This window comes from Nymphaea colorata, chromosome 6 (genome assembly GCF_008831285.2).
Source record: "Nymphaea colorata isolate Beijing-Zhang1983 chromosome 6, ASM883128v2, whole genome shotgun sequence".
In the NCBI taxonomy this organism is placed as follows: Eukaryota; Viridiplantae; Streptophyta; class Magnoliopsida; order Nymphaeales; family Nymphaeaceae; genus Nymphaea; species Nymphaea colorata.
In genome coordinates this window covers 12,228,226-12,239,493 of record NC_045143.1, presented here as the reverse complement: position 1 = coordinate 12,239,493, position 11,268 = coordinate 12,228,226, and the positions used below count along the sequence as shown (strand labels likewise).

Genomic DNA, 11,268 nt, shown 5'->3' with positions numbered 1-11,268 from the left:
ATGAAATCAGCAGCACATAAAAAGTATTTTAGGAGGCCGGTTGAATAGGTTTAGATTTTTTTTATTGTTCATCAAAGCATAGCCACTGTGTGGCTGAACATTCGCATTTTAAATATGCAAACTTTGACATTATCAAGCTAATTCTTGCAAAGTATGATCTGATTTCAGCAATCTTCCATACACTTTACGTATGGATTGCTGCAAATAAAAGAAAATTATAGATGAAATGAAAGTGATTTCATAGCTTGGTACTATGAAAATCAATAAAATGATCCATTTTCTTATAAACCAATTTAGAAACGTGTTCTAATGATTTGAAAAGAGGAAAATGACTTTTAACAAGAGATTGCACGTGTATATATATATGTGTGTGTGCCTGACTCTTCAAAATGAAATTTTATCAAGAGACCGCATAACTCATGAATCATGATAATTCATGGCTGGGTTCTTTTACATGGGAAGATTGAAAACTTGTTTCTAATCTCTCCTACCACCTTTGATCAATTGAATTAAATAAGCAACAAAATGAATTTAAAAAGAAAGAGATGAACGAATGCTCAAGTTGGTCCATCCTTAGTTTTGCCTTGCAAAGGTGGATTACATTCATGAGAATGCATCGATCCTTAATAGGTTTTTTTGTCATATATGTTACAGCAAGATCACTCTCTCACCATGGGATTCTCTCATGGTGGGGAGTTCAAAATGACTTTAAGCTGGTTGTTTTGAAAGGGATGTGGCCTTGGAGCCCTTTTCAAAACTTCATTCATAGGTATATTTTTTGAAAAACCGATTCATGCATGCATCATGCATTAATATGTACAATTGATTCGTGGATTTTCCCCTAGCTGGACATCAAAATGGACTAACAAGAAGCTGAAATAGATGAGAAATGGATTAAAATCACCTACCTTGCGGTCTTGATGTTTGTCTTCTTCTTTATTTGTTTTCTAAATCAAACAATCCTAAGCAAGAATCCAAACTTGGATTCGAGCTTAGAAAAGTTAGAAGAAGAGTAACTTGCTTGTTGAAAATTACAGTGGGAAAGAGAGAGTTTCTCACCACAAAAATCCTAAGTAAGAGTTTACTTAAGCACCCTAACTTAGCAAACTCGATAGAGAGAATAGAGAAAAACAAAGAAGAGAATGAGATAGAGGGGGAAGAGGGCTTGGATGAATTTTTCTTCTCCTCCTTGGCTTTTCCTTCCTAGCTCTTTGGCTGTAGCAATTTGATGAAGACTTCAAAAATTCGTCCCCCTCCTTGGTTGCCTGGGGGGTTTAATGGCTCTAGTTGACCACACCCAACTCATTTACATGAGCTACGTGAGCTGGGCTAGCCGTGGTCAACCTTGGTTCAGACCTAACTGCCCAATTTTGACCAAAATTTTGGATGAAAATGCCCTTGCACAGGGTTAAGCCTTATTTTATTTTATTTATTGTTTCTTTGTTTAAAATTAAGCTTGTTAGGTTAAAACCTAGTCATTAAGTTCTAAATGTTATTGAATTATGACAATTCAATTAAAATTTGAATAAAATTGAAATTCTACCAAATTTGGTTCGAAAAGGGTATTTTCATCCATAACTTGATTGAAGATGGATTTCAATTGAATCAAACTTTAGTTTGAAATATTGAATTTCAATTTGATATTTGATTTATGCATTTGACAAATCCAAATGTATATTTGCCTTTCACAAAATCTCAATTTAGGTTCTGTAATCTCAGTTTGATCATAGAAGGACAAAATCATCCAGATTGGTCAAAGTTGACCAATTGACTAAAGTCAAAGCTCATTTGCGAGTAATTTAATTTTGTTTGATGTAATTGAATGAATTTGAGCTAATAAAGTTCTTATTTAAGCTAAATTTTATTTTGATTGAGTTTAGTCAAAGTGGATTTGATTTGGTCAAGGTCTATTTATTCCACTAATTTGGTCGTGGAACAGACCTACGCTTTTGACTGAGTTAAGCTCATGTTGACCGAGCCTAGCTGAAATTGGCACCACATTTGGGTGCACCCAAGTCAAACCTACTTGGAATAAGTAGGTTAGGTGAGTGTAATTCTAACACTTATTGATTTTTTGGAATTTGATTTTTCTTTAACTAAGGGGAAGAGAGAGAGAGATTAATCTCTCTCTTTTCCTAGGAACCCTTATTCATTTCCTCTTGAAAATGATTTTTTTATTTAATTGAGGGAACATATTTTTGTAAAAGGGGGGTGCGTGACCTCTTGGGTGGGCTTGTAACCACACAAGCCAGGTGGGGTCCACATGTGGGTCCCACATAGCATTCTAGACCGAATCAGATCCAATTCTCAGATTTAAGTCAAAATTTAAATTTTGCAATCAAATATGGATTTCAAATGACATTTGTCATTGGATTTGGATTTCAAATGACATTTGTAATTGGATTTGGATTTCAAATCCTAATTTGGATCTAGTTTGGACTCGTAATCATGCTTTGGGATTTGTATCACGAGTCAAATTCATGATTTGAATCTAAATTGTTCTTCAGATTCAAAATTGGCTTTGAAATTACAATTTTTCACAATTCTTTTGTAAAATTTTGACATTGCTTCAATTTTGATGTGAAAAAATTTGGGGTGTTAACACCAGTTATAAAATAAAAGAAACTAGTTTTCTAAATACAAACTGGATTAAAAAATGGTCCAAAGCAAATCTTGAAGTTTCATGAATTGGTTGTGAATACTTTAAATTGTTTTGGTGCCTTATGAACCACTTCAACAAGATAAGAAATCAAATTCTTGCTTTATGAAGTGACTTACTGCTTAAATTGGATTATGACTCAATAAAATGATGCAAAATGGTTCAAAACTAGCAAAAATATAATAAACCATTTGAAAACTTTATGAACCAGTCTTAAATCCATATGGTATTATCACAACTGATAACAAATAAATTCAAAACCTCATGTATTGACTTAAGTATGTCACGAACCAGTCCTAAATAAATTGGTTGAAAAACTCTTGTACTGGTCAAATCATTTTTCTATATACATGTAAAACAAATGATCTGCGAACATGCTCTATGGACGTACTATGTGATACATTGGGTGATGCTATGTGTGACACCTCTATAAACATGAAACCCATTAATTTTGGTGTGATTCTTTAAACGATACTATGTATGGCACTTTTATGCACATGAAACCTTTTGTTTCTATCCGAATCATTGAGTGATAGTATGTGTAACACCACTATACATGTGAAACCTATTGATTTTGATGTGATTCATTGTGCGGTACTATATGTGGTCACTACACGTGTCAAACCTTTTATTTTTGAACAGTGTGAGTGAGCCATACTATGTGTTCAATTGCAATGTATATTGTTTCGAATTAGGATGAGATCAATCCATTTTGGACAAGTATAAAGCAAAGACAATATTTTGGTAACTAGTTCTTCAAATATTAAAAAATAATAAATTTGATAGTACAAAAGTAATTTGCATTTATTTCTTTTCCTTCAATTGTTTCATAAACCAGCAACAAAACTTTAAATTGCGGCGATGCATTTCTTGAACATTACTATGTGTATCATTTACATTCTTAATCAATTTCTTTATTTCCTACAAAAAATGTAACAAGTTGTTGCTCAAGTTATTGATTTCTTCATGTTGTGCGTCTGAGAGATGAGGCTTAGTTGAGGAGGGAACATACATAGGTGATGAAGGAGGGTGAATTTGGGTTGCCTAGTGAAGAACATATCCACTAGACAGGCATGCAGACATGTCAAAAACTTGAGAGAGATCGGTCTGCATAGGGGGCTGTGTCGATTTGACTTCGATTGTTGAATGTAGCCACTGCCATTTACTCCTACTGGTGGGGTACTCCATCTTATAGCTCCCAACAGGACATGAGTACACTCTTTGCTAGTAAAGCTTGTCGTACACTAGTGCAAACCCCAGCCTATTTTATGGAAGTGCCTTGACGTCTCCCTCCTCCCGCTCCTCCATTTCTTCTCTAAACCAATGTCTTCCTTTCTATTGTGGAAAGCACTTGTATTTTTTGTTCTATAGTGTTTTTTTGGTGGCTTTAGAACTGACTAACCTTTTCTAGCTTGCAACAGAACTTGATTGTTGTGCTTCATATCGACATGTTCATGCATATTAGCTAGATATCTCTACACAAAATCTTTGCATCCTCCAGAACTTTTGTCATACCCCCATGTTCTCCCTCCCCATAAGGTCTTCAAGTAGCTATATATATAAAACAACGTCTACAAATTTAGCAACTATCACATCTCAATTAACGAAAAACATACAAGATTATGTACATGTTCAATCCTTAGCCCCTTTATTATTTTCTTGACATGACCTATGTCACAATAATCCTAGTGGCTCACATTTATCCTCCCTCTCTCTCTCTCTCTATCTCTCTCTCTCTCTGTCTAAGTTTTCTCTCCCAATAGAGGTTTGCCAACTAGCAACAAGCAAGGGCAGCTGCAGCCATCGCTTGCATATATGTATTCACATATTTGGTTATTATAGGAAATCAATGAAATAAATACTGAAGTGTGTACACATCAGCAGTACCAACATTCTACGTGTACTGAGAGCTTCATGCAATTTAAATCCCCCACAATGAGTTATCCATGGTCCGTGTTCATTGTTTTATATGTAAAACAAATGATATGCTTACAACTCATTGTACAGTTTGAAATGCTGGACTAGAGCCATCACGCACTGAAGTTTTCATTGCCACTCAATCCAGCCAAAAACAGAATTATTCTAACCTGGAGACTAATGAAGTCATTGTAGGTGTCGTTGAAGGTCATATGTATGTACACATGTTATACTTTTTTGTGTTTGTTAGGATCAACTCTAGGAAAAGATGGCTATCTTTTCTGAGGGAGCGATTGATCAGTCTGGAACTGTGACATTCTTTCTCAAGTAATTGGAGAGGATAAATATGGCAGAGTTCACACCATGGGGCTTGGTGTTAAGTGCCTCACATTTTTCTAATGCTGGTCCAAGCAGAACTGAGCTTCTCTAATGAAATGAACAACTAACAGTCAAAGTATCCATTCTAATAGGGAAAATCATGGAGATGGGTGAAGAGATGATGACTTTGAAGTCTCAACTACAACAAATCTTGGATGCTGCATCATCAGGTTCATGCAGTTAAGTCATACATAATTTTCATGCTTTAATTTGTTATTCTATTAAATAGTGTCAGTTTTGCGACATATCTTTTCTTTATACGAAGGTCTGACCACCTCTTGATTCGATAATGTGCACTGGATCTTCTTTTTTTGGTGTTTTATAATTGAAACTTAAATGTATCAAGTACATTGAAAATTTGATGTCTGCACTCTAGTAGTCTCATTAAATATTTTATAGTTTCAGTACTGTTGAAGGTATTTAACACCTACTTGATTATGACTGAACACTTACATTGTTGTGTATGTTATTTTTCCTTTAAGTTAAACTCTATTTTGCTATGCAATTTCTAATTTTCATGATACGTGGCTTTTATGAGGGAATTTAATGGTGCAACAAAAGTTGATGGTGACATTGTATGTAGTTACTTATATACTCTGGACTTTTTGTGAATGAACTTATTGATCATGTTCCTTATGCAACTCCTTTCTTCATATACATGCTCTTAATGCTAGTTGAAGAGCAATGTTAACGTAGAAACTGGATTTAACTAATATAGCTATGAGGTTTGTTCTTAGGCAACCACAACCTTTTCTGATATTTTTTTTCATTTTCTAACCACCAAATTGGGGTGCATTTGTTTCACTATTATTTGTTGACATGCGGATGTATCTGTTTGCCAGCCTAGTCAATCCTTGTTGTGTAGCTTGTTCAAATAACCATTCAGATGAACAAGTTTGATCCAATCAAATGATGTACTCACATTGGAAAACATGTTCGATCCAATGAAAGGATGTAGCTGGAGAAAAACTTGTGCATATGTCCATAGTTATCATGTATATATATTGTTTTGTATGTATCCAAATTTGGAAAGTTGTAATACAAAATATGCTATAAAAAATTAACATGAACATTTACTGATGTCTTCATGCATTAGAAAAAGAAGCATTTGCTGACCAAAATATTTAATGATGCAGGCACTATGTCAATATAAGTCGGTATACTGAAGTAGGTACAACATCAGAAAAAACCAGGCACTATGACAATATAAGTCGGTATACTGAAGCAGGTACAACATCAGAAAAAATGAGCCCTTGTGATTTTTGATGAAACAAGACCCTCAGAAACGATGGATCATCAGTATAGACCCTTTTTTAAGCCATACGGCAGGGATTGCTGCTGTGGTTGATGTTAGTAATGGTTGACATTTACTGACGTGCTGCAAAACGTTAGAAAAGATTTCAGTGACACGCTGTTTGGCATCAAGCATGACATCAGTAAATGTTTTATTGACCAAGTGAAAAGTGGTTTTTTTTGTAGTGTGCTCAACTAGTTTTGTAGAGGATGGAGTGAGGGATATTGAAAACATTACACCAGAACCAAACAGTTTGCATGTGCACAGACTTGATGAGGCACAATCTGCCTTCCAAAGACACAAGAGGGACTTTCCACATTCCCAATTTCTAGTCAATCTTCAGCACTAATTGCTCACACCAATCTAATTTGAGGGTACCAGAAAATAGAGGTAAGCCCAGATACATGACAGGAAGGCTATTAACACTCCATTATGTTGTCCCTATCAGCTCCTACATAGCATGCACATTCACCTTGAACTAATCAAAGTTGACTAGAAATCGAGACCTACTTCTCATATTCAACAGGAGTATCTTCAAAGACAACGAACCCTTATCTGCATTACAAAAGACGAGGAAGTCATCTGCAAAAGATAAGAGAGAGGAAGATTGCCTAAGAATTGAGGAGGCCTAGGGACCCTAATATTTTTGCTGTTTACAAAATCTTTGAAACGTCTAGAGAACACTTCCATTCTGACAACAAGAAGGCCAAGGTAAAGGGAGCCTTCTTGTTTCAAGCCTCTTCTCATCTTATGGTACCATTCACCTGCACTTTAAATGACACCGAAGACACACATACCATTATACGCTGAACCAAATCCATCAAGAAGCCGAATTCAAGGAGAGAATTTTCGAGACAACTCCAACTCACCCTGTCATAAGCCGATGTCAAGGTCAATGGGAAGTGAGCCCTTGACTAGTTTCTGCAAAGAATGAAAAATATCATAGGCTCATAAATATTGAATATATGATATAGAAAGATAACCAATATTTACACCACCACTCTTAGCCATTTATGTGCCCACTGCAACGAAATGTGCCCTCAAAAGATTGGCCGAGTCCCTTAAAACATGTGAACGTCATGTTTGCTCAATCCAAAATTATGTCTAATATATATTTTAGAATTTCATTTTCTGAAAAAAAAAACTCAGAAAAATATCAGCATCAAAATGCATGAACATTTTTAACTATGAGTTTAACGTGTTCAGGATAGGGCTATACACCAGCCGAGGTCAACTCAAGATCGACTCAACTCAAAAAACTCAAGTTCTATCGAATAGGGTCGAGCTCAAATCGAAGACACAGGATCGAGCTTGAGCTTGACTTGTTTACATCGCTTTTATTAACTTAACGTATCTCATTTTTTTTACTCATTTCTTCTAATTCAACTATGAACGGCTATCTAGAAGATGATCTAAAGAAAGGACGCACATATTCTGCATCCAAATATCCCATAAAGAAAAACTTTAGCAATAGAAAATCTCTTATTTGTTTGAGTAGAACCGAGTTTAGATGCGCGGAGTTCTTATAATATAAACTTGACTCATTTAATATCTCAATCATAAATTTAACTCGAACTGGAGTTCGCTCTATCCGGAGATGAGCAGCGTGGTATGAAAAGAACGCGTATATCTCTGTTTTATATGTACTTAAAAGACAAAGAAAAATAGTGAACCGGAACACCTAAAAAAGTTCGGCGGCTATCTGCGGCCTCGCCTTCAGAGGGCGGAGGTCAATCGCCATTTCGTGCTGCAGGTACACAAGAAGCTGCATGCAGGGTCAGTCCCTATGGAGAAGGTGCATGTTTCTCGCCCACCAATGCGCCAATATGGAGCAACTCAAGGCCGTCCATGCGCTGTTCACAACCAGTGGCCTGCACCGGAACATCTATGCCATCAGCAAGATCGTCTCATTCTGCGCCACCTCCCCCTCCGGCGACGTCGGTTACGCCACCCTTCTCTTTTCCCGGCTTGCCTCCCCAAATCCATTCATATACAATACGATCATCAAAGGAATGGCCATGCGTCGTGATCCTTATGGTGCCATCTTCTTCTTCAAGTTAATGTGTCGGGACCTCGGCGCTGACCACTATGCCTTGTCTTTTGTTCTTGGCGCTTTTTCTGAGCCGTCAACTGCTGTCTATGGCAGGCAGATGCATACCCACATCGTGAAAGGCGGATATCTTCTCCATGATGTGTACATTCAGATTTCCATTCTGCGGATGTACTGCGATTGTTTGTGTATGGTTGATGCGCGAAAATTGTTTGACGAAATGCCTCAGAGAGATGTGGTCTTGTGGAGTGTTGTCCTGAGTGGGCATGTCCGAGGTGGTGACTGTGCGGCAGCTCTGCAGATGTTCCAGGAGATGCAGGTTTCTGGTGTGCAGCCTGATGAGTTTACTGTTGCCACGATGATTGCCTCTTGTGCGCGCTGTGGTGCACTTCAGCAAGGGAGATGGATACATGAGTACGTAATTAACAAGAATCCGATGAATCTGGACGTGGTTATGAACACTGCACTGGTCGATATGTATGCTAAATGCGGGTGCATTGAAGAAGCAGTGCGCGTGTTCGAGCACATGGAGGAGAGGAATGTCCTGTCGTGGACTGCCATGATCGGCGGGTTCGCTGTCCATGGATTAGCAAACTATGCTCTGCATTGTTTCCATAGGATGGAGAGATCAGGTATTGTTCCAGATGACATTACAATTCTTGCATTGCTTTCAGCCTGCAACCATGCAGGCCTGGGGCAGATGGGATTTAAAATTTTCAATTCTATGCAAACCAATTACGGGATTTCTCCAAAACATGAGCATTACGGATGCATGGTCGATCTTCTATGCCGAGCCGGATGCTTGTATGAGGCCCTTGATCTGATAAATTCTATGCCAATGAAGCCGCTTGCTTCTGTTTGGGGCTCGCTTCTGAGTGCCTCTAGGAGCCATGGAAACATTGGACTTGCAGAACATGCAGTGGCTGCACTTCTCGATCTTGAACCTGAAGGTGATGGCTTTTACGTGCAGTTGTCTAACGTGTATGCCAACGCTCAGAGGCTCGGGGATGCAGCGAGGGCAAGGAAGAAGATAGGTAATGTGGGTATCAAAAAGACACCCGGTTGCAGCCTCATTGAGGTGGAAGGCATGGTGGCAGAGTTTGTAGCAGGGGATGAATCTCATCCTCTGAGCCGTGAGATATATGAAGCTTTGGATCTCTTGTACCATGATTTGGCTAATGATTCCTTCCATAGTTGTTACCTCTCACATTATGGTGCCTCGTGGCATCAGTAGTAGCATTCATTGAGAGCACACGTTCAGAACTCGATTGTTACCATTTTTCTCATAGCATCCCGGAATATTGTTGCTTCGGGCAAATTCGACGAGGCGGTTGCATTATTTTTGTCTCCAGTCTGAATATCTTGACGAGGTCCGTTGCACACCCCCACCATATCCGACCAAGATGGTCGGAAACAAGTTCCTCCACTGCCAGGAATCAGCCACTGCTTACTTCGAACAAACTCCAGTTGATGAATGCGTAAATTGTTACTGCAAAAGTTGGTTTAGATTCATGTGAAGGACAAAGCTGATGGTTGTTTGAAGTAAAATGGTCATCATGAGACAGGCATCCTTGTTGGTGAGCTGCTTTTCCCTTACATCTCCTGGTGTAACCAGAATGATGACACTGAATACCTAAATGTGTTGATACCGGCTCGGTGTGATGATCTTACTAACTAAAGGCTGAAGGTGAACTGGCTTCATATCGGTGGGATAGTCTAAATTAGTCACCTTGCTACCTAAATGTGGAATAAGTGCCTAGCATATATTTGAGCAGACAAAGTTTGTTATCAAACTCTTAAAGTTCTACTGTTACTAATCATGTAGCACTGGCACAAGCCAGAGATGTTGAAGCCATTTGACAACATTGGATCCATGTCTACTTTCATTGCCATTACCATCACTGAAGCCGGAGCAATGAGAATTCCCAACCATGTAAACCATGAACAACTGCATTGTCTTCCTTTCTCTGCCATCTGTCAACAGATTGTGGAATTGGTTTGACAGGTGAACTGCTCGGAAAAGTATAACCCAGGTCCTATATAAAAGTTGCTATGTTGGTATATGATTCTTCTGGACATAGATGCCTGCAATGCCATGTTTGAGTGAAAATGAGGATCAGGACCTGAGTTATTTGAGCCCGGTGGCAAAGATAATTGAAATGTAAAACCAGTTAGCAAAGGGGTTATGGGTTCCTTTCAACACGGGGAACATCGCATTTGGACAAAACAATGGATGGATGATCCTAACTTCTACCTACTAGCTTGAAAATATTGGTGGTGCGTGAAAGGCGAAAGTCACCCTTGCTCTAAGGGTCTAGGACTGCTTGAGGACTGGATGGTTCTACGGTACATCCTTCAACTTGAATGTTGTGTCTGCCACTTTTTGCAATCCAGTATAGTAGCACCCATGAGAATCGAATTGAAAAGGTATTCTCTGTACATCCTTCAGGCCGATCAGCTATGCTACGGCCCTTGGGCCAGCTTGAAAACATTGAAAGTGGAAACAAGAAGCATGAAATATAAGAACTGGCAAAATCCTGGGTATTTGAAATTCGAAAGAGATTTGCATTGCCTTCCCTTTCTCCTTCAGCTTGAAGAAAACTGACTCATCACGAAGAAAAGAACCGTAATCGTTCCTATCATGCCTTCATAAACTTTGTTCAACATGCGCCACCAGTGAGGATTTTACTGCCATGTCGGTGTCACTGGTTTGATGAGAACTTGGTTTGATGGTTATTACTTTGGTCGGTCCCTGTTGATCTGTTTTGGAGCTGCTGAGTGGTCAGATGTCCGTGTGGTGATTGTATACTTATGTTGCTTTTATGAGTATCCGATTTCTTTCATATCTTTGTGATCTCCTATTGAGTTGTTAGTTGGAGAAGAGAGGGTGCCAGCTTTCAAGCCATTCAATTATTTCTGCCACTATCTGTCAAAATGGTCGGACAATTATGACCCGTTACTCTTTTGATA

The 11,268-nt window shown here is 38.4% G+C and overlaps 1 protein-coding gene across 1 annotated transcript; it reads left to right on the top strand.

The window, feature by feature from the left end:
- The first annotated feature begins 7,779 nt into the window (after positions 1-7,779).
- On the top strand, positions 7,780-11,268 carry LOC116255507 (pentatricopeptide repeat-containing protein At3g28660-like). Its single transcript, XM_031631356.2, has one exon. It carries the CDS (start codon positions 8,018-8,020, stop codon positions 9,530-9,532), a length of 1,515 nt encoding a protein of 504 aa, XP_031487216.1. The 5' UTR covers positions 7,780-8,017; the 3' UTR covers positions 9,533-11,268.